Source organism: Ictalurus punctatus, chromosome 26, assembly GCF_001660625.3.
Source record: "Ictalurus punctatus breed USDA103 chromosome 26, Coco_2.0, whole genome shotgun sequence".
Lineage (NCBI taxonomy): Eukaryota > Metazoa > Chordata > Actinopteri > Siluriformes > Ictaluridae > Ictalurus > Ictalurus punctatus.
In genome coordinates, this window is record NC_030441.2 from 9,094,391 (window position 1) to 9,118,292 (window position 23,902).

The window sequence follows — 23,902 nt, forward strand, 5'->3', positions numbered from 1 at the left end:
TTCACTAATAAATAAGCAGTTTTGCACCATATCAATGTTTTTACTCTCACTCTTTACATGATTGTAAAGAATGATTTCATTCTGTAATATGGGTATATTTAGAATTTTATCTATACTATCAAAATATGAAAATAAATGCATAAATAACTTTCTGTTTATTTCCAATGTTTGTTTGTTTGTTTATTTAAATGGAAAACAATCCCAGATTTTTTTTGTGTGTGTGGTCTCAGGCTTTTGGACCCCACTGTACATATCCTTATACTTTGCCTGGTTTGTAAAATCCAATAAAATGTGGATTATAAAAAAGAAAACTATAATCATAGCCCAAGGTCAGTCATTATACAGAGATCCATAGATGTTGAGGGTTAAGTGCCTTGTTTAAGGGCCCAATAGTGGCAGTCTGGCAGATCTATTTTTATAATTCACAATTTACCTGTCAGAGAATCTTCACCACTAATTTATCACTGCCCTGGATATGAATAGCAGCACATCCTATACCTTTGTGGATAATAATGATATTTTATGAGCGCTTCCTTTAGATAAAAGGTTGTCAGTCAACCAAATGCAGTAATTCTGAATGAACACTTTCTTTAAATGTCTTAACTATAACGGCCTTTGACATTCATAACATGTTATAATTCGTTCATAACGGACTGCAAACATTGTTATTATTATTATTTAGGAAATATACTGTATTACACTGCACTGCATAGCTCATATTCATAATGCACTATGAATTGTGAATATACTCCATAATAAGTAGTCTGAATAATACACTAAATTATGGTGAAGAAACCCAGTGCGTTATGTTTAGTCATACACATATGAAGCCTGACTTATTCAGACATGCCTTCTGAATTGTACCAAAGATTTTATCCAAAAAAAAAACAAAAAAAAAATCAGATAAAATAAAATTCCTGAATGTACTTGAGTGGGAGGATTGGCTGGACAGGCACAATAGCTTTAACATGATAAGTCATCTATTGGATGTCATACGTGTGGATAAGTATTAGCTTTTAAGATATCTCCAGGTATGTTTTTGTTCTCTTGTTTGAAATATGATTCACTTATTATATATGCTTATTATATAGTGTCAATAATCTGCAATCATGAATGATAAGTATAAAAATTGCTCTTACTTGACTTGATGAATGGAAAAACAAATTTGACTATATGTTTTTATCCATATAATGCAGTACAGAAGTGTAACCATATTTCGTTCATTTATTTATTATATACACAGTGGTCTTCATACAACCAAAATAGTGACTTGCCTTTATTCAATCAAGAATAATATTGACATATGATCATTTGGCACTTGTTAGATGGGATATACTTGGTGGACATACTTTAGATGCAAAATCAGATATGTCTCAGATACAGTATGTGATTACAACCAATGAAGTCACTAAGGCATGTAGTAAAATGTATGTATGTATGTATGTATGTATGTGTGTGTATATATATATATATATATATATATATATATATATATATATATATATATATTAGATCTTATCCAGTCTAGTCTTCCTATCAATAGTAGTTCCCAGTTTTAAATTCAGTTACATCACCCTAGTTACCCTAAAGCGCAAAAGCAGCCATTGGGTGTCAGCAGAGACAAGCTCAGGTCGTCTTTCACGCCTCTGCTTATACATGCTCTTTGCACTTGTCTGCCTGTTAACAAGCAGCATGTTATCTCTGTTCCTCCACCATGAGGGCTGAGCTCACAGTTGCCATGGGTGATGTGGTTTTCACTCAACTGTTTGACGTCAGCCATAAAAGCAGAAGTGGGCGTTCCTTTTCACAGCAACAGAAGGAGGAACTCACCTTACAATGCAAACAAGCATTACAAGTGTCGGCTGCATGCCACAGACCAGGGGGTTGGGAGGCAAATTCTGTGGAAACGCATATTGAGGTACGTTTAACCTTAAGAAATTAGATAAGAGAATGTGTAAGCTGATGAATGAAAACTGCAGTTTGAAAAGTGCAGTTTTGGCTCTTGGCACTACCAAAAGAAGTGGAGAAAGTGAAAGTGCTACAGAAGTAGTGGTTGACAGGGGACATTTTGGGCTGTCAGTTATTCTGTGGGTTCCTTTTTTTCCACTGCAACTTTACCTTGACGGTTAATGAGTGACTACAGTCTCTTTTCTCAAACGTTTCAAAACAGGCCAGGGCAAGGTACATAGAGACGAAGCAATAACTGAAGTGTTGAACAGTCTGGAAATATCAATTCGTTGTGTGAAGTGTAGTGTTTATTTGTTCAAACAACAAAGAACTTTGATAGAGGTTTAGAGAAGAAGTTTATCATATAATTACAGTATGTATTTACCTAAAATTGTTACTTTGTGAGTTGATCATACAGTGTAGTGCTAAAATCTGCACGTTACAAAAATGATCTTTTAACCACAGTTTTGAGATGGCCCCACGCAAAGCTACCACTGACTTTTTTCCCCCCAATAACAGCATGTTCTAAAGTGTTTTTTTCCCCCTCTTATACCTCAACAACTTGCCACTAACAATTTTTAGTCATTAAAGAACGATTTTCGGTTTATAGTTATGTTTAATGTTGTGGAACAGCAGTGAAACAAGTTCCTGTTAACGCTTACATTATAGCAGCTGTAAACAGCTGTTTATAGCCTCATTTTTGAAGTTCAAAAGAAAATAAATGCAGCTTGTCATGTTACCGAGAAAGCTCAAACCACAACTACTTCTGACCGTTACAAAGTACTGACACGGAGACTCTTTCTAGAAATGGTTAACAAACATCACCCCAGAGAAAGCTGCTCCATATCAACGATTATATTTGTTTTAATCCATTTATGTGGTGTGTCCACCATAAATCCCTGTGAATGAGTTATTATAGAAACAACAAAGTTTTAGAATCAGCACATTAATATAATCGTGAACTACTGTCAGAGCTTCTGTTCTAGAAAATTAACTAACATCTTCTGACCAATCAGAATCAAGCACTGCAACAAGGCTATAGTATAAAGTATTATATTTTTGGAAAATGGATGAATTATTAATCAGTTGTTCCACATTCAGAATAATGACTTGGTCCGGTATGTTTTCAATGAATTCTCTGAACACAACTGTAAAATTGTTTTGGTTAAAAGTATTTATGATATTCAGCCTTCAGAATTTTCCAAAATAAGGGCAAAAAGCTATCCTTATACTACTTTGCAAAGGGAATGCAAGGTTTGTGGCAACATTATGAGTTCAAAATAACTACTTTGTGTATGTTAAATTTTATGCTATTTTATTTCTGGCACATACCTACAGTGTATTAATGAATGGAATCATTGCTTCTCGATGGCTCTTTGTTTAAATCATTTGTCTGTAGATCATTTGAATCCTTATACATTCTAGGAATGAAGTTGCGTTTACGTAAGATTAGACCATGAGTGCCATACAAGAGGGGAAAAAACATACACTTGAAAGTGTAACGATTCCCATTTGAAATCAATAGAGAGAGACACCAAGTCAATTAGAGGTCTACTGCAGTTCTTACTGGCTTAATTTCTCTCTCGATTTGTGTGGGGGTGGTGGAAAGTGAGCCTGGCAGTGTGAGTGAGGGAAAGAATGCATCATCCACACCTGGCCATAATTCAGCGCTAATTTTGTGTGACTAGGCTTTGGCACTATGCCTCACTGAATGCGTTTGATATGTATATCACCAGACACGAGGCTCGATCAAACAAGCACCTTGGGGGACACTGACTTATTGCAAAAGCTCAACATCATAATCAAAACATCCAACAAACCTCCCCAAAAATAGGCCAAGGTTGATAACGAGGCAGAAACCAGTGCTGATATGTAATATTGCAGCACAGTTGGCTTGTCTGTTACGCTTTTCCTTAAGGAATACAGTGGCGATGGGTGGGGTGGGGGGAATGGGGGTTTAGAGTTGCTGCTCTAGACGTTCAGAAGACGTTCAGCCTCTTGCCAAGAGTTTGACTGACTTCGAGTTTGATAAACCTTATATCAGAGCAGGGCAGAGCAGATTCAAAGACAGGATTTATGTAAGACGAGGTCTTCAGCAGCAAAAGGGCAAAGTCTGTTTAAGATCTGCTCTATGTTTGTACAGTACTGCTGTAAAGTCTTGAACGTCCCACTGGCTGGGGTCTTTTGATTATGTGCATTGTGGTTGTAAAAGTACTCAATATGTTTTTCCTTCTTCTTAATTATTTGCAGTATAATCAACATTTATGGAAATAAGTGTGGGGGGAAAAAAACATTCACAAGTAAATGACAAGTAGCATTTAATCTCAGACTATTCGTGTTCATTAGAGGAGGGGTTGTCAAATATTCTTTTAAGTACAGGGCACCCTTTAATTATACAACACATTTCATGGACTCTCTCAGCACAGATTTTATAAACACAATCCAACAATTCAAATAGTTTCAAATTAGATTCATTATTCAAATGTGCACAATCTATTTATTTATTTATTTATTTATTTATTTATTCATTTGGCTCTTTAGATCAATAGAGCTTTTTTTTATTATTTGTTTATTTATTTACTTTTTTATTATTATTATACTTTTCCACCAACAGAACAATAATGAATGATAAATGAAATATTCTACCACAGTGAATGGACCCCCATTTTGAGAACCACTGCATTCGAGAGGGCATGAATTTCATGCTGAAACAGAAACATGGGGGTTAAACTTTGTAAAACATTTCCCACCCACCATTTCCGTTTTGTCAGTTAGAATAAAGTGGCTATTTGTAACAAGAAAATATTGTACCGTCTTTCTCGACAAACCATTATCGTAGCTATGGACATGAGAACATCCTCACTTGCCTCTCTTACTGTGCAGAACAACAGGATGGGTTAATTGTTAACATTGGAGCAGTAGGTTGTTAGACGTTGGTTGCAGGAGATTTAAAATACCTCGTCTCTATGTGTCTGCTTGTTTCAGTGCAAACGTTTCCTCTCTGCTTCCTCTAACTTTTACACTTAGCTGTGGGGGTCTTTGAGTCAGACTGATCAAGTTATGAACAGACGTACTGAACTCATTCAGTGAGGTGAACAAGCAAAGGCAGGTTGTTAAAAGCTTGATGTGCTGGATTGTGTTTTCCCCTGCTGAATACTTGAACACGTATCACACATTTCACAGTATTTCCACATATGAAGACATAATCATTCAGATGACAGCATGTGGATTTTTAGTTTTGATAATAATTGTTCAGGTGCATTCTTTTGTCTCAGGTCACTGTAGTTCATTTGAAAAGCATTATTTTGTATAATAGTACTGAAAGAATATCAGGAAGGTAAAATAATCTATTTTATATTTTATTAACAGTGTGTAAAAGACAAACAGTTTTCATTTGTGGGTGAAATTGTGTAGTGAACAGCAGATTCTGGGGGATTTTTGGACTGACTGTCATTCATTTCACCTCATTGGCATGTATGTTCAAATGAGAAGTATAGAAATATTGAAGGATTTATGTGCATCCGCTTGCATTTTACAAAAGATGCATTGTTTAAAGTAACTTGGTAAATAATCAGAAAATAGTTTTACTGCATACTGCATTTAAAACAAACCAGAACGGTTCAAAAATGTTCCACATTAGAGGTAGGGATTTTACACTGTGGCAAGATGTGAAAGCTCTTAGCGGTCATAATTGGAGTGCACGCTGCTATTTTAAAATGCTGAAAATGAAGATGTAGACTACTGCTGCTTGCTGTTTTGAGTCAGTAATTCTCAACTGTAACTGCGAAATATTGTAGTGTTCTGATGGCCAAATAAAAATTCTTAATCCCCATCATCATTATCACCATATCATAATTTATTATTATTATTATTATTATTATTATTATTATTATTATTATTGTAGTAGTAGTACTAGAAGTGGTAGTAGTGATGTAGTAGTACATGGTAGTGGTAGTAGTAGTATAGATGGATAGATAGATGGATCACTTTTTATTAATTCACTTTTCATAGTAGTAGTGTTAGTAGAGGTAGTACTAGTAGTAGTAGCAGTGGTAGTAAAAGTAGTGGTATTGGTGGTAGTAGTAGTACTATCAGTAGTGGTAGCAGTGGTAGTAATAATCGTAGTGGGAGTAGTGGGAGTGGTAGTAGTATTGGTAGTAATAGTCATAGTGGGAGTAGTGGGAGTGGTAGTAGTAGTGGTAGTAATAGTCGCAGTGGGAGTAGTGGGAGTGGTAGTAGTATTGGTAGTAATAGTAGTAGTAGTAGTGGTAGTAATAGTCATAGTTGGAGTAGTGGGAGTGGTAGTAGTATTGGTAGTAATAGTAGTACTAGTGGTAGTAATAGTCGTAGTGGGAGTAGTGGGAGTGGTAGTAGTATTGGTAGTAATAGTAGTAGTAGTAGTGGTAGTAATAGTCATAGTTGGAGTAGTGGGAGTGGTAGTAGTATTGGTAGTAATAGTAGTAGTAGTAGTGGTAGTAATAGTCATAGTTGGAGTAGTGGGAGTGGTAGTAGTATTGGTAGTAATAGTAGTACTAGTGGTAGTAATAGTCGTAGTGGGAGTAGTGGGAGTGGTAGTAGTATTGGTAGTAATGGGAGTAGTGGGAGTGGTAGTAGTATTGGTAGTAATAGTAGTAGTAGTGGTAGTAATAGTCGTAGTGGGAGTAGTGGGAGTGGTAGTAGTATTGGTAGTAATGGGAGTAGTGGGAGTGGTAGTAGTATTGGTAGTAATAGTAGTAGTAGTAGTGGTAGTAATAGTCATAGTGGGAGTAGTGGGAGTGGTAGTAGTATTGGTAGTAATAGTAGTAGTAGTGGTGGTGGTGGTAGTAATAGTCGCAGTGGCAGTGGTAGTAGTATTGGTAGTAATAGTACTAGTAGTGGTAGTAATAGTCGCAATGGGAGTAGTGGGAGTGGTAGTAGTATTGGAAGTAATAGTAGTAGTAGTGGTAGTGGTGGTGGTAGTAATAGTTGCAGTGGGAGTGGTAGTAGTATTGGTAGTAATAGTACTAGTAGTGGTAGTAATAGTCGCAATGGGAGTAGTGGGAGTGGTAGTAGTATTGGTAGTAATAGTAGTAGTAGTGGTAGTAATAGTCGTAGTGGGAGTAGTGGGAGTGGTAGTAGTAGTGGTAGTAATAGCAGTGGTAGTAATAGTCGCAGTGGGAGTAGTGGGAGTGGTAGTGGTAGTAATAGTCATAGTGGGAGTAGTGGGAGTGGTAGTAGTATTGGTAGTAATAGTAGTGGTAGTGGTGGTGGTAGTAATAGTCGCAGTGGGAGTGGTAGTAGTATTGGTAGTAATAGTACTAGTAGTGGTAGTAATAGTTGCAATGGGAGTAGTGGGAGTGGTAGTAGTATTGGTAGTAATAGTAGTAGTAGTGGTAGTAATAGTCGTAGTGGGAGTAGTGGGAGTGGTAGTAGTATTGGTAGTAATAGTAGTAGTAGTGGTAGTAATAGTCGTAGTGGGAGTAGTGGGAGTGGTAGTAGTATTGGTAGTAATAGCAGTGGTAGTAATAGTCGCAGTGGGAGTAGTGGGAGTGGTAGTAGTAGTGGTAGTAATAGTCATAGTGGGAGTAGTGGGAGTGGTAGTAGTATTGGTAGTAATAGTAGTAGTAGTGGTAGTAATAGTCGTAGTGGGAGTAGTGGGAGTGGTAGTAGTAGTGGTAGTAATAGTTGCAGTGGGAGTAGTGGGAGTGGTAGTAGTATTGGTAGTAATAGTAGTAGTAATAGTAGTAGTAGTAGTAGTGGTAGTAATAGTCGCAGTGGGAGTAGTGGGAGTGGTAGTAGTAGTGGTAGTAATAGTCGCAGTGGGAGTAGTGGGAGTGGTAGTAGTATTGGTAGTAATAGTAGTAGTAGTAGTAGTGGTAGTAATAGTCGTAGTGGGAGTAGTGGGAGTGGTAGTAGTAGTGGTAGTAATAGTCGCAGTGGGAGTAGTGGGAGTGGTAGTAGTAGTGGTAGTAATAGTCGCAGTGGGAGTAGTGGGAGTGGTAGTAGTAGTGGTAGTAATAGTTGCAGTGGGAGTAGTGGGAGTGGTAGTAGTATTGGTAGTAATAGTAGTAGTAATAGTAGTAGTAGTAGTAGTGGTAGTAATAGTCGCAGTGGGAGTAGTGGGAGTGGTAGTAGTAGTGGTAGTAATAGTCGCAGTGGGAGTAGTGGGAGTGGTAGTAGTATTGGTAGTAATAGTAGTAGTAGTAGTAGTGGTAGTAATAGTCGTAGTGGGAGTAGTGGGAGTGGTAGTAGTAGTGGTAGTAATAGTCGCAGTGGGAGTAGTGGGAGTGGTAGTAGTAGTGGTAGTAATAGTCGCAGTGGGAGTAGTGGGAGTGGTAGTAGTAGTGGTAGTATTGGTAGTAATAGCAGTGGTAGTAATAGTCGCAGTGGGAGTAGTGGGAGTGGTAGTAGTAGTGGTAGTAATAGTCATAGTGGGAGTAGTGGGAGTGGTAGTAGTATTGGTAGTAATAGTAGTAGTAGTAGTGGTAGTAATAGTCGTAGTGGGAGTAGTGGGAGTGGTAGTAGTAGTGGTAGTAATAGTCGCAGTGGGAGTAGTGGGAGTGGTAGTAGTATTGGTAGTAATAGTAGTAGTAGTAGTGGTAGTAATAGTCGTAGTGGGAGTAGTGGGAGTGGTAGTAGTAGTGGTAGTAATAGTCGCAGTGGGAGTAGTGGGAGTGGTAGTAGTATTGGTAGTAATAGTAGTAGTAGTAGTGGTAGTAATAGTCGCAGTGGGAGTAGTGGGAGTGGTAGTAGTATTGGTAGTAATAGTAGTAGTAGTAGTAGTGGTAGTAATAGTCGTAGTGGGAGTAGTGGGAGTGGTAGTAGTAGTGGTAGTAATAGTCGCAGTGGGAGTAGTGGGAGTGGTAGTAGTAGTGGTAGTATTGGTAGTAATAGCAGTGGTAGTAATAGTCGCAGTGGGAGTAGTGGGAGTGGTAGTAGTAGTGGTAGTAATAGTCATAGTGGGAGTAGTGGGAGTGGTAGTAGTATTGGTAGTAATAGTAGTAGTAGTAGTGGTAGTAATAGTCGTAGTGGGAGTAGTGGGAGTGGTAGTAGTAGTGGTAGTAATAGTCGCAGTGGGAGTAGTGGGAGTGGTAGTAGTATTGGTAGTAATAGTAGTAGTAGTAGTGGTAGTAATAGTCGTAGTGGGAGTAGTGGGAGTGGTAGTAGTATTGGTAGTAATAGTAGTAGTAGTAGTGGTAGTAATAGTCGCAGTGGGAGTAGTGGGAGTGGTAGTAGTAGTGGTAGTAATAGTCGCAGTGGGAGTAGTGGGAGTGGTAGTAGTATTGGTAGTAATAGTAGTAGTAGTAGTAGTGGTAGTAATAGTCGTAGTGGGAGTAGTGGGAGTGGTAGTAGTAGTGGTAGTAATAGTCGCAGTGGGAGTAGTGGGAGTGGTAGTAATAGTGGTAGTAATAGTCGAAGTGGGAGTAGTGGGAGTGGTAGTAGTAGTGGTAGTAATAGTAGTAGTAGTGGTAGTAATAGTCGCAGTGGGAGTAGTGGGAGTGGTAGTAGTAGTGGTAGTAATAGTAGTAGTAGTGGTAGTAATAGTAGTAGTAGTGGTAGTAATAGTCGCAGTGGGAGTAGTGGGAGTGGTAGTAGTAGTGGTAGTAATAGTAGTAGTAGTAGTAGTGGTAGTGGTGGTGGTAGTAATAGTAGTAGTAGTGCTAGTGGTGGTGGTAGTAGATGCCAGCAAATGTTCTAATGTGTACCATACAGTACTATATCATTAGTATACAACTTGTATTCCCTTAAAAGAATTGTGCCTATTAAGTGATTAAAAGACATTTCCATTAACATTGCCCATTCTCCTTTTAGCTTTCCCTTAACTTCCCTGAAACAACGCAATGAATATGTTTCAAAGTCTATGAAATTAAGGAGAGCAGACTCTAGAATCTCCAGGAAAGCTGCTTATTAGAAGGTAGATCTACGTAGTTTGGACAGTGAGTTTTGACAGCCTCACGCCATGAGGCCTCTCACTCGGAGCACTCCTGCTTGTTTCATTTCCTACTATAGAGCAAGCAACAACCAAATATTTTCTGTTTGCGGATCTTCCAGAGAGCGAGCCAAAGAATACATATTTACACCACAGTCTACAATACACACAGACACAGGCGGGAGAACTATGGGAGAACAGAAACATAACCCTAGGGAGTTAAATGCCTTGGAGCTGGAGGCAGCTCCAGTAGTCCAGGTGTGCCTCGGTTGTCAAGGTGCTGTCACCATGCTTACGTCCTGTAACATGACACCAAATGTGGGAGCGGTAAGGTAAGGGGGGAGGGGGAAAATGTGTGTGAGAGAGAGAGAGACAGCGAGAGCGAGAGAGAGCGAGAATGATTTTCATAGGACAACAGCTATGGAGTAGCTAGAAACAGGATTTTCAGGTAAAACCTAAAACATATACAGAGTCCCTGGTGTTTCCAAACCATACAAAGGTTAAACAACAGATTAGGGCCATTATGTACTGATCACATAGCTCCTGGTAAAGAATTACAATCTTGGCAAATGCGACAAAACCATCAATGAAGCTGTTGATTCTGCGGCAGGTAATGCTGCCATCTAATTAAATATCATTTGTTTATTTTACTGTAGTCAAAAAAGATTTTTGCACTAATTTTGTGTGCTAGGTATAGTTATTTCTGAACCTTTAGGATACTACTGTATAACCTAAGCATGTAAACTCAAGTTATCTTGATCATTCATTAGTGAGTGATGGATGTCATGGTTTGTAATAAGCGAAGTATGTAGTTCGGCTGGTTAAGCTGAGTAATATTTAGCATGAATAAAAAGCATGTGCTGATTGTACAGTGTCAGGTGATGCAGGAGTATCTAGATTTGCATCATTCATGCATTATGTATAATAATTTTCTATGTTCTTATAAGTGAACAGTGCTTATTGGTTACTTATTAGACCATTAACACCTGCTATGTGAACATCTATTCAGTGTTGACTGTCCCTGGACTTTCTCATTCCATCCACAAAGGGTCTGTGCATCTAACATGATCATCAGAGCACCAAGCAAGGAGCCATATATTTTCAAAGGATTTAAGAGAATATATATATTATATTTAGGGCTTTTGGTTTGTATTGGTTAGGGCTTTTCCACCATCATGCCTGCAGCTGCTGTTTTAACCCGCTCTTGCTTGCCGTGACGTCAACAGTACATTTCCTTCCTGTTTCTTGTGTGGTGTGTCTACAAAGAAAGATAAGGGAGCGCAGCTAGAGCAGCCATGGAGGACGAGAGAAAAAGTTGTTTACAGAATACTACAGAAGCACGGCTGTTGTAACGCGTTGGACGGAACGAAAAGCACGCCTAAGCTGTCATGTAATGCCTATTCTGAATTTTTGTCTGTTGATTTAATAGATATGGAGAAATCAGTGATGTACGACTGTTTACACTTACGAAATGTGCTGCTGCTCTTAAATGTCTTAGATAATACCACTTGGCATGATGGCAGACATCAGACTCGGGTTATCTTTGGTAGAAGAAATAATTTGCAGGGTTCCTCTTTTGCAGATTCCCAGCTGCTTAATTACTGGAAACGGCAATGAAGTGAAACTTGTCCGTGCCTCATTGGTTCTATTTGAACATGGATGTTCAAACATGTTGCCTTTTCATAGAGCTTGAAGTGTTCTCTGAGTCAAAGTAAAACTTTTTGGAACTGAAACCAACACCCTTAAGCCCGAAAAGGCCCACTGTGATGACTTCTTAGGCCTATTTTTGGTGTTCAACATGGCCGCTGTGGTTCAGCAGACCGAGGGCGCTTGGGATGGCGCAATCAAACAAGATGATGACTCTTTGCAGGTAGTATTTCGTTTTCTAGGTTTTACAATGCCGTAATAGTTGTGTATTAGTGAATAAGTGATGCTAAACTAGCTGTCTTCCACAGTAAAAGGGGGTTGAAAATGCTGAAAGCCCATTTCTATTGTCAATTATTCATGTGCTGCTTCACTGTGTGGGCAACATAATGAAAGCTGCCATGACCTTGATTCATTCAACCCACTTCTATTATGGAACAAGCTAATACTGATGACAGGGAGGGTATTCACTCATTGCTTTATGAAGATCTGTCTGACACTATTCATAAATTTTCTTCTTCTTTTCCCTCCTTTTTTCCCTCCAGTTGGCAGATCCATCCTCTTTCCCGGCCGTAATCGTGGAGCAAATGCCACATAGCCACCTGCTCAATTATTCGGGACTGACTTGTGACCAGCCATTAAGACTGGGTTTGGAGCAAGATACTGTTGACGACATGACACAACTGTCAGGTTGGAGCACATATCCTACTCAAGTTTCCTCAAAAATGTAGAGGGTCTTTTGTACCCTTTTTGATCAACTTTTCTGAGAGTAACATATATGTTTATACAATGAGGGGGAAATAAGTATTCAGACAATTTTAAAGGGGTCATATGGTGCTTTTTTCATGTTTTCCTTTTCCTTTAGTGTGTATTGTATCTGTTTGTGCATGTATACGATCTGCAAATTTACAAATAGTCTCCCACAAAGGGACTTATTCTATCTAAAAGAGAATACTGCTCCAGACCTGCCTAAAACGCCTCGATCCATGTCCAGATATTACGTGCGCAAACATCTACATCACAATTTGTAATATATCAACATAATGCCTCCAGAATTTTTTTGATTTTTAATTAATAAAAATTTTTAACAGTATTTTATATTGTCACCTCAGGACATGAAGTTGTTATAGTGAAGAAGACAAATTAACATTTACAACATCGTATCTGAAAACTACGGAGTTACAAAATAAAACCTTTCTGCTCAAGTCGTGTTTGCAAAGTTGGTTCCGAATAATCTGCTCGATCATCCGCATTTTCAGAATCTGACTCGGGCTTGAACTTATACGGTAAAACCGACGACATTATTAACTGTGTTTATATTTGCTTTATAAGCCTTGGAAGTTGAAGCTCATTATTATGGTAAGGGGCGTTACATTTCCGACACACACTTGAGGTTACTGGCTAATCACAACATAAAGGGTCAGCTGGCCAATCAGAACTCTCTGGGCTTTTCGGAAATAGGGACTTTGAAGGAACCAGAACTCAACCGGAGCGTTTCAGGCAGCCTGGGAATAGAGGTACTGCAATAATGTACAGTATGTAAAAAAATAATGTGTTTTTTGACCATTAAAGCATGTTAACCTATTCTATTACACCCAATAAACAAAATAATGAACTTTTAAAATAGCATTTTAGGACCCCTTTAATTAATTTAGTTCCAGCATATATGAAGTGCATATGTCCACTTCAAATTTACACTTGGATTTTGTACTTATAAATATGAACAATACAAATACATTTCTGAAGAGAATTTAATCTTATCAGCCAAGAAACTTAATCTGACATTGCAACAAGAGAACAACCCCAAATATACAGACAAAACAACCCAGGAAGGTCTACCATGGCCCTGCCAATCTCTGCCAGTGGGAATTGAATCCCACTGAAAATTTATGGAGGATTTTGAAATTGTGAGCCCATCGGATTTATCCTCGTAACCTTGGAGAATTGAAAAAGATTTGCCAAGAGGAATAGGCTAAAACTGAATCACAATGCTGCACAAAACCCTAAGTATTTCTTAGTATACAGTAGATACCTCAAAGCTGTATTTACCAACAAGAGTTTTGCAGCAAAGTACTGTTAATAATTTGTGGTGTCAGAATACTTTTTCCCCTATCAATGTAGTTTTTTAAACATAACTTTGTTTATGATTATAAATATATACTTGTGTTCATATTTATAAGCACTATATATAGTGAGACAATCAGTGGATTTGGTATATAAACTTATATCACAACTTTGCTGAACGCTCAGTTCTGGTTGATCAGAAATGTTTTATAACAAATCACAGGTTTATATTAATACATTATTGTTTCTATAGTAACAACTTACACAGTGACTTGTATGGCAGACATGCCACATAACCTAAGGCTAATAATAAATGAATTTAAAAAAAATTGTTGTTCTTAAATAAAAAGTTTAAAAACTTATAGCCGTTTATATGATGAAGCTGTCTATAAGGCAACATTTTTTTTTTTTACATTTACGGAAAGAGTCTCTGGTGTCGACATTTTATAACAGTCAGTAAGTTTTCCACCTGAAACTCTTCAGGTCAGAGATTTCCACTTTCCAGTTTCTTTGTAACACAACAAGCGGGAGTTTTTCCTTTGTCTTATTAACTTAAAGAGAGAGAAGATAAAGATGCCTGTGAAGAAAAGACAGTTTAGAGCTGCTAAGTAAGTGATAACAGGAACGAACTTGTCTTGCGGATGTTTTATATTAAATGTAACTGATAAAAGGTATGACTTGATAATAACTGATATTCATAAACAATTATAATAGTTGGCAAATTGCTGTTGTTCCTGCTCATAATAAGAAACAAAACAATAGAAACCCTCATAGAATTTGTAATGGTTTTAATGGTTAGAATGGGAATTGTATTGGTTTTAATGGAAACTGTAATGGTCCCTGTGGGTCTCTACTGGTAATTTGTTGCCTTCTATTGGTGGCATATTATATCTAGTGGATACCATTAAGGACCTATTTTAATAGGTAGCTGATGGTTTGTAATGGTATTTCTAGTATAAACCATTAGAATTTCTGTGATGGTTTCTATTGTTCCTATTTTTCCAGTAGGGGTGTAAGAATAATAAAACACTCTATAGGAAAATAATGACCTTTGGAGTGGTAACGCATCACAACACCCCCTTGCCGTTGACTATTTTCTTACAACAGCATGTTTTATGACTTTTACATGGTCTATAAGGCCTAAGGTCCATGAATAAGAGGGAGGTCTATATGAGGTCTACGCTTAAAATGACACCGCACTGCGTTTTTATCGGGAAAACATCTTTATCAAATTTTATTTTAAAATAAATATGTTTTTAATGTGAACTTTTTGCTCTTTGGGGCACATTTCATCCCATAACTACGACATAGTAAACAAATAGGCAGCCAGGCAGGTCGATTGTACTACGTCTGTGTAGCGCAATCCCAATCTGCAACCTAGTGCACTTCAACGGGCGTTCAAGCCATTAGGTCGTTCCCTAGATAGTGCACCTAAGTAGATAATGAGGAGTGTATTTGGGACACAGCTTCAAGCCCCACCCCGGGCCAAGTTCTCACGTGGACAGTCAACAAGGACGCCGCCTGGAGCATAACACTGACGTCGGCGCTGTTTCTCGACTACACACTGATTAGCCAACTGATAGAAATCTCTTGAGTCGGAAAGTGGGAGAATGTAAGCTTTTACACAGGCGTCAAACTGAAGTTTGGGGATTAGACCTCACGCCGAACGCACTGTGTGTGTTCGTGTGTGTGTGTTTCAGAGAAGTAAGTGTGTACACGTCGGAACGCGTAGTTTAGTGAGAACTGTGTGTTAAGCTTGACTGCTAGCGGACTAACCCTCAACTCTTACAGTTTGTGAGCTTTAAAAAGTACTTTTATTGAGTGTAGTTGTCATTTAACTTCTTAAACAGCTCCTTACAGGCAACTTTTTGCTGTTAGTGCTAAAAAAAAAAAAAAGAAAAGAAAAAAAATGATTAGCTGACGCTTATCTCAGCCTGGAAGCCCCTCGGTTTAACACACTGTAGTGTTTAGTGTGTGAGATGAAAATACAGGGCGGATTTGACAGAAGGGAAAGCAGAGAGACTTGAGCTGTACATGTATAAAGGAAATTAAAGATAAAACAGAAGTTTATGATGTTGTTTTTTTTAATTATGATTATGATTTGTTTTTCAGTGGAAGCTTATCAGAGTAGTCATGAAGATGCCATGATGGAGAGTGCAGAAGCTGCTGAAGCACTGATGAACATCGATTCCTCCACTTCTCTTGCACTGGATGAGAAGCAGATCCGTAAGTGTTTGCATTGTATGGAGGGACTGACTCTCGGCTTGTTTATGTTCCAAGTTATACACAGACTTACAGGTGTGATGGCAAGAAGAAGAAAGAAAGAAGGGGAAAAAATACAATGTGTTGCAGCTCATCAGATCAGCGCCGGTGATGGATGGTGCATCCGTAGAAAGGGTTTGAGCTTTTCACAATGAGCAGAAATTGATGCAAAATCAAGTAAACCAAGGGCGTAACCACGGTATGGACACTGAGGGGGTCCAACGAACTCGGTGGGAGATTATGCAAGTGAATGTAATGTTAATGGTCAAAAACTGGAACTGACGTTAGCCTAGCCTACTTCGTGGGTGTGCAAATATCAAAAGTCAATTGACGTTCTTAAGAACAAACCAAGCCATGGTATGATGCCTTCTATACCTACTATTTAGGTATCTAGTTACTTACTGTCTGAAGAAAAGCTCGTATGTTCTGCTGCACTTTTCTACACTTGGCTGCTGTCTGCATTTCTTACAGACTGAGCTGCTAAAATATATCAACGAACTTGAGTTGAGTATGGGCGCAACCAAGTGTACAATTGGATTGGGGGCGCACACCTATTTTCCTTAACAAATGGAAATATATTAAAAAGGAATAGACATAAATAAATAGAATAGATGAAGAAAAGACAGATCCGTTGGCAGGGTTCATTAAATTGGGACATATAGGAAATATTTTGTACTGTATAAACCGGGGGGGGGGGCAGATTGGTATTTCCTCAACATTGGGGGGGGCAGATTGGTATTTCCTCAACATTGGGGGGGGCAGATTGGTATTTCCTCAACATTGGGGGGGGCAGATTGGTATTTCCTCAACATTGGGGGGGGGCAGATTGGTATTTCCTCAACATTGGGGGGGGGGCAGATTGGTATTTCCTCAACATTGGGGGGGGGGGCAGATTGGTATTTCCTCAACATTGGGGGGGGCAGATTGGTATTTCCTCAACATTGGGGGGGGCAGATTGGTATTGCCTCAACATTGGGGGGGGCAGATTGGTATTGCCTCAACATTGGGGGGGGCAGATTGGTATTGCCTCAACATTGGGGGGGGCAGATTGGTATTTCCTCAACATTGGGGGGGGGCAGATTGGTATTTCCTCAACATGGGGGAGGGGCAGATTGGTATTTCCTCAGCATTGCGGGGGGACACGACCCCCCCCCCAAAGAATGCGTGGTTACACCCATGAAGTAAACGCTGCGATATTCAGGGGAGTTTGCGTTTTTATTTACTTATTTATTTATTTATTTATTTATTTATTTATTAAATAAAATTACCGCAGATTTAACGCAGACATCATCATAACGCACGTCAATTCACGTAGTGGCGAGAAGATTGGTAATCGATTGTATAAACAAGAAATTACATGGAATGTCTTCAAAGATCCCCAATAGAATCTGTTTTAAAACAGCATTCGATCAAGTAGTGTTCACTAGACGTCGCATAGATCATTCGTTTCTGCTAAAAGGCAAAGACCCAACTCTGTGTATGTTCTGCAAGTCCCCATTTTCCATTAAACACATTTTATTGGACTGTCCTGCTTTTAATGCAAGTAGACAACATGTTTATGTAGTAAGCTCATTTGAGGACTCTTTTGGTAAGATTTTACCAGAAAAGGTTTTAGAATTTTAATCATATGTAAATGTAAAACATCTTATCTGATCTTAAAGTGCTGCATTTTCCTTTCGTTTGCTTTCAGTTTTATTGTCTTGATGCAACGCTTATCAGTTTTGTAAGTCCGTTTTTGCCATGAAGATAGCCACGGATGCTGATATGGCTTTAAAAGATGCACTATTACTAGATTCACGCGCATCGAACATGAGTACAGCTAAAAGGTCTCGTTTACCAACAAGCATCGCTGCGAAAGATGTGCAGAATAGTTTCGTGCGATTGTAATTCTGCCAAATCGTGTCGTTTACTGCCAAAAAAAAAAAAAACACAAAAAACTCCGCAAATTGCATCACAAATTTTGAAAAACAATTCGGCTAAAATCAAGCGTGTTACAAATATTACCGTATCATGGTATCATATGACCATTTACAAAAAAGTGATGAAAATTTCACTTTGTAAAAAAGTCTTGAAAAGTCTGCATACACTATATGGCCAAAAGTATGTGGACACCTGATCATCACAACCATATGTGGTTCTTAGTAAACTGTTGGCACAATGTTGGAAGCACACGATTGTATAAAATGTGTTTGTGTGCTGTAGCGTTAGAATTTCACTTAACTAGAGCTATGTGGCCCAAACCTGTTCAAGCATGACAGTGTGCACAAAGCAAGCACCATAATGACATGGTTCAGCAAGGTTGGCGTGAAATGATTTGAGTGCCCTACACAGAGCATTGACCTCAACCACACTGAACATCTTTGGGATGAACTGGAGTGCTGACTGCAGCCCAAGGTCTGGCCTTGAAATCTCCACAGCTACACAACAAAATCCAGAGTAAAGTCTTCCCAGAAGAGTGGAGGTTATTATAACAGCAAGGGTGGGAATAAATCTGGAATGGGATGTTCCAAAAAAAAAAAAAAAAAAGAGGTCATATGGGTGTGATGATCAGGTGTCCACAAACTTTTGGTGAAATAGTGTATATAAAAATCCTAACGTGAACAAAAAAAAAAAAAATCAATAAAACCTCTCTTATCCTCTTATGTTTTTGTATTGACGTGTTTTTTTTCTGTAAAATCTATTACATTGTCTGGGTTTATCACATTGTTGTTACAGGCTGAAAGAGAGAATGGATGCACTGCAGGAGTTTAAGGTGGAGCAGTGTGCAGTGCTGCCTTGCTAAAAATAGATTGTTTCGTTTAGTTCTGGTCAGAAGTGTCATGTTCATCTGTGTGTTTTTGATAGCCATCGTGTATGATAGTTACCGAACATGCTAGGAATGGCACCAGAAGTAGCAATGAAATGTTTACAGTAGCGAATTAGCCCACAAAGGGGTTTTCGGTGCAATCCGCCTCCCCGTGTTGAGAAACGAAGGTTGCTGTAATATGATTTAGAGGGCGTCAGGATGGAAGAGGTTATGAAATCCAACCTAGATTTTTTTGCGAAGAACACCAGACACAAAAGGGATAACTCCCCTAGAGTAAGAAACTTGATAAAGACGGTACAAAATGAAGATGTGGATGATAATGGATATAAATGAATGTTAATCAGTATTGTGAAAAAGTCAGCGCTAGGCAGTTACCTCAGTCATACACCATGACTAACTGTGAAAGCATAACAACTCTAGTCTTTCACTTTTATTTTCCTAAATGGTCAGCTTGTCTTCTTTCTGAAACCATTGGCGTTTTTAAACGCTTTGCATGCCAAAATTATTGCATTATCATTCAGTCCCAACAGTCATCCTTCATTTATTTATTTTTTTTTCCCCCTCCGATCACATAGCTCAAATGTTTTTTTTGACGTCATCTCTGGTAGAGGGTAACCAGTTTTTAACGGACGGTGGAATCGGACAGCAACAGTGGATCCACCTTCAAAAAGGATCTTTACCAGATGATAAACCAAAGGCTAAAAAGGGTAACTAATATAGCTAACACTTAATACAGTGAATATTAATATTGTATCGACTGTTATTCATGTATATTGGTACTTTTTGTGACTCTCAGGTAGAAGACCCAAACGACCACGGGCACATTCTCCAATGCCTGACATAACTATTAAGAAGAGCAAGGACAGCAAAGGTGAGAGGCTTTAAAAGAAATAAATAAAAAAAATCTTTGTAATATTACTTTTTGAAGATGGCTCAACACATGACCATGATCATCCTCACTTATGTAGATTACATTTTACTTGCCTGCAGGAAATACATTGTACCTTTGGGAGTTTTTGATTGCTTTGCTGCAGGACAAGAACGCTTGTCCCAGATACATCAAGTGGACCAATTGGGAAAAGGGCATATTCAAGCTTGTGGACTCCAAGGCCGTGTCACAGTTATGGGGAAAACACAAAAACAAACCGGACATGAACTATGAAACAATGGGAAGAGCACTTCGGTAGGTTTTCTTGCAATGCTTCACTGTTTACTTGAATGAAAAACCATTGTTTAAAAAAAAAAAAGAAAGAAGGTATTTATGATTTGTCTCATTTTCCCTTCTGACAGATACTACTATCAGCGTGGTATCCTGAATAAAGTCGAGGGTCAGAGACTGGTGTATCAGTTTGCAGAGATGCCAAAAAACATTGTCTACATAGGTGACGACAGTGACGGCCCTGGTGGCAATAATATCAACGTTTCAAACGAGGATGATGATGATCACTCCAGTGAGGCATCCATCAATGAACTAACATCTTTAAACTTCACCTCTCCCTCCCAATCAAAATTGCTCACTTCCAAAACACCTTTTATGAGTACCAAAGTTCGGAAGGCTGTGAATGGAGGCCAACGTAAGCCAGTTAACAACCCCATTGAGGTTACAGGAGCCACCAAACCAGCCCGTTCATTAGGTCTCATCCAGCAACAGCATCTACCCATTGTTTCTGCAGAGATGATTAAAACTCTTCAGAATGTCCAGTCCATTCAACCAGGCCAGCACGGGTCGGTTTTCCGCACAGCTCAGCTGTTAGAAAGTCTTCGTGTTAAGCAAGAGACCGTTGAGGTCAAGCAGGAGCCGCTGGAGGTTCAGCAGGATGGCCAGGCACCTCAGATCGTTACGCTCCAGCTGGTACCTGTATCTTCCACTGAAGAGGGAATGGATGGATCTGTAACTTCTCCTCAGTTCATCATGCAAGCAATTCCAGAGACCATCCCAGAGGAGATGACCCTCGTAGTACAGAACGTCACCCTGGACAAGGCTTCTTCTGATCCTTGCCAAGATTTTGTCAAGGAAAAGAGCGAAGAAGCCATCGTCTCTAGTTCTGCGTCAAGTAGTGCCTCAGTAGTGACATTTGCTGGAGGGCAACAGTTGGTTTCTCAACCTTCTGGTACCGTTATCCGTTCTGTAGTCACTGCAACGGAACCAAAGATATCAGGTCAAATAAGTGACCCCGACCCCGGAGAGGTCTGTGAAGCTCCTGAAAACTCCCTTGACGTCCCACAAAGTCCAAGCCTGGATAAGAAGAACCTCTCGGAAACAAAGGTGGAGCCATTAAGTGTGGTCATCTTTAATGACTCATGGGTGGGTTACACTTCCAACGCAACCACAGAGTCATCAGGCTAGACTGAAACCTCATTTTGTCCAATGCCATTAAGGCCTTACTCATCACATTCCTTTGGGACTTGCACATGCACTGGAATTTACAGGCACTCCTTTTTCTTTCTTTTTGCCTCTTGTTTTGTTTGCACCAGATTTGCCTTGCTATGCCATGCCATGCAAAGATTATTTTTTTAGGCGGATCAATGATTCTTATGCAGCTTATTCTGGCCTTAAATCCTATTCTCCTTACTTAAGTGCCCTAAATAATGTACTGCAATGTTGTTCCTCAGGGTTCTTCTCTGACACAACCAGTAATGTGTCGATAATGTCGCCATGAAATGGACGGCCAATTGCAGCCACTTTTTATCGTTCACAGGAGAGCTAGCCGGGACTTAATGATATCTCCTGGATGGTGATGGTCAAATGAATTAGTGATACTGTACGTGATGCATATCTTCTTGGTAAAGAAGCATGAGTGCAGACATGTAGGTAACTGATTCATACCTGGATCAAATGTGTGACTTGGCTATAAATATTAAAAAAAAAAAAAAAAGATGCTGTATTTTTATTGACCAAATAAATTTTCTTGCTAAAAAGCTATATGTTTTAAAAGCTGATCATGTGCTGTTGACTGTATTGCTGTTAATGTTATTTGAGAAATATACTGTATGTGACCAAAAGGAACTGAAAATTCAGGTGTTGCATCAACGTGACAATCATTTCATGTTACTTTACTCACTAAATATGTATATTCTGTTCGAAAGAAGTTGCTAATGATGCACTGCACCCTGGTTTGAGATGAATTCTATTGAGATGGAAAAGCAAGTACTGAGCTATAAACATTCCTTACCACAAGATGCTGCAGTTCATATTATTTCTATACATTTTAGGATCTGTCCAGGGCCTGCCTAACTTCATTTGGACTTGTGTTAAAATCGTGTTTTTGGTTAAATGGAATTTGGGTCCAAAATGGAAATTTAAAATTTGGGGTTCACTATTTAGATTTCAAAAACAGGGAACTGGATCTGGAACTTTCTGGAAGCACATATGCATTTGGCCATGCACATGTCCAAACTTTTACGAGGTACTTAACACGGTGTCTTTTGTTCCATCCAAACGTTTGATTACAATGACTGCATGTTTAAAATACAATGACTGAATATGAAGCTGTATGCCTCTTCCATCATTACCTACTAATACTGGGTCATCTCTTTTTGTATATGCCAGTTCTTTAATCTATAATCTTCCTTGTTTGTTTCTGTTTCTGTGTTACATGCTGTAGTACTGATAACTGTAACGAATGAATGTGACTCCCAATTTTTTTATTGCATTTTTTTTTTTTTTTATTGGAAAAGCCTGTACAATGCTCCTGGATATCAAAGCCATAATGTTGGTGTTTCTAATTAAATATCATTGAAAACGTCTACCATTTGCCTTAATATTTGATGAAACTCTTTTCTTTCAGTAGGATTTATTATTATTATTTTTTAATCTGAATTTCTTGATGACCTCATTAAACAAACCTCACGTACACCTTATGTTAGTTTTGGGTTTTTTTTTGTTGTTGTTGTTATTTGCAGAGCCATAATGTTAATGTCTCTGGTTATATATTCATTTTCATTAAGGGAATGATTTTCTATTCAGGAGGTTTTTAGGTTAAAAAAGTTAATAAAGATGACGATGGTGGATTTTACGCTGCTTTTATGATCACATTTGCTTATACAACTAAATAAGGGATATCTTAAATAACAGGTTTTTAAATCTCAATGGCATCCAGTAATTAGTTGAAAATAAAAAGCATACCTTTACCACACCCTTCTTACAAATTTGAATGATAGCAATGTTGATTTGAAGCTGAAGAGCTGTTGACCCATATACTCAAATCATTGGATAAATGTTAACCCTTCCTGGGTTCTTGTCAGGTTTTATTTTGTGGAATAATTGCTCATTTTCTTTGTACTTTTCAGAGTTGGACAAACTAAAGGCTTGTCACAAGTTTTTTTTTTTTGTTGTTTCATTGTTCGTTTGTTTTTAAAGCTGGGTGCTGGGTTTACTTCTCAACCAGCATCATACTCAGCTACCAACTGCCAGGTTTCAAAAAATTCTTTTCAAAATGCTCAAAAGATGAACCTGCATACAGTGGATATAAAAAGTCAAAACACCCCTGATAAAATTGTAGGTTTATGATGTAAAAAAAAAAAAAGAAAGAAAAAAGAAACAATTTCAGAGCTTTTTCTACCTTTATAACAACCAACAGAATTCAAGCCAAAAACAAATACAGGGGAAGAAAAAGGAATAAATAATAAATCCGAATAACCCAGTTAAATTGTGGCAGTCTGATAATAGATGTTACAGAGGTCACTTTTTGGAGCCATAATCAGTACATATATGTAATGACTTTTGAGACTTTAATTGAACTGATTTTGGAAACTAAACATAAAATATAGCTTATATATGATTTTACTTGCAGGATTAGACTGCACAATATAACATGAGTTCTGTATTTTAGAGTGTTCCTAGCTGTACAGCCATGCTGAGGGTGTTATGAGTTGTGATGCATGCATGTGACCACAGGGCGTAACCAGTAAACCTTGCACTTGGTCTTGTGTACTTTTTCTCTTTGCCTTTCAATATCGAGTTAGCCTGGTCTCTGTTTCCGAAAGTACTTCAGAAAGTATTTCTGACACCCAAATGTTTTCAGTTGTAGATGTCAGTGACAGATAACTATGCAGCTTAAATTAAAATAGTGTCCACCCCCCCCCAAAAAAAAAAAACAAAAACAAAAAAAAAACAATAGCTCTACCATGATACCAAGATAATACCATAGTACACACCTCACATTTGCTGGGTTGATTTTTATATCACTATAATTCTATTGTCATACGAGTACTGAAATGATTTGCAGGTGGATAATGTTTTATTTTAATTTATTTATGTAATAAAACAA

General features: G+C 38.4%; 1 protein-coding gene across 7 annotated transcripts; it reads left to right on the top strand.

Annotated features, from left to right (window-relative positions):
* The first annotated feature begins 1,793 nt into the window (after positions 1 to 1,793).
* Positions 1,794 to 22,379, top strand: LOC108258693 (ETS-related transcription factor Elf-1). Of its 7 annotated transcripts, XM_017457502.3 has the most exons (9): positions 10,245 to 10,466; positions 11,123 to 11,246; positions 11,439 to 11,726; positions 12,046 to 12,190; positions 15,677 to 15,790; positions 19,208 to 19,339; positions 19,429 to 19,503; positions 19,623 to 19,815; positions 19,923 to 22,379. In XM_017457502.3, exons 3-9 carry the CDS (start codon positions 11,655 to 11,657, stop codon positions 20,977 to 20,979), a joined length of 1,788 nt encoding a protein of 595 aa, XP_017312991.1. In that variant the 5' UTR covers positions 10,245 to 10,466; positions 11,123 to 11,246; positions 11,439 to 11,654; the 3' UTR covers positions 20,980 to 22,379. The 7 variants fall into 7 exon arrangements, with proteins under 7 accessions (XP_017312990.1, XP_017312993.1, XP_017312991.1 ...); XM_017457501.3 differs by lacking the exons at positions 10,245 to 10,466; positions 11,123 to 11,246 and adding an exon at positions 1,794 to 1,918; XM_017457504.3 differs by lacking the exons at positions 10,245 to 10,466; positions 11,123 to 11,246 and adding an exon at positions 1,794 to 1,918 and having other exon boundaries at positions 19,241 to 19,339.
* Positions 22,380 to 23,902: the final 1,523 nt, after the last annotated feature.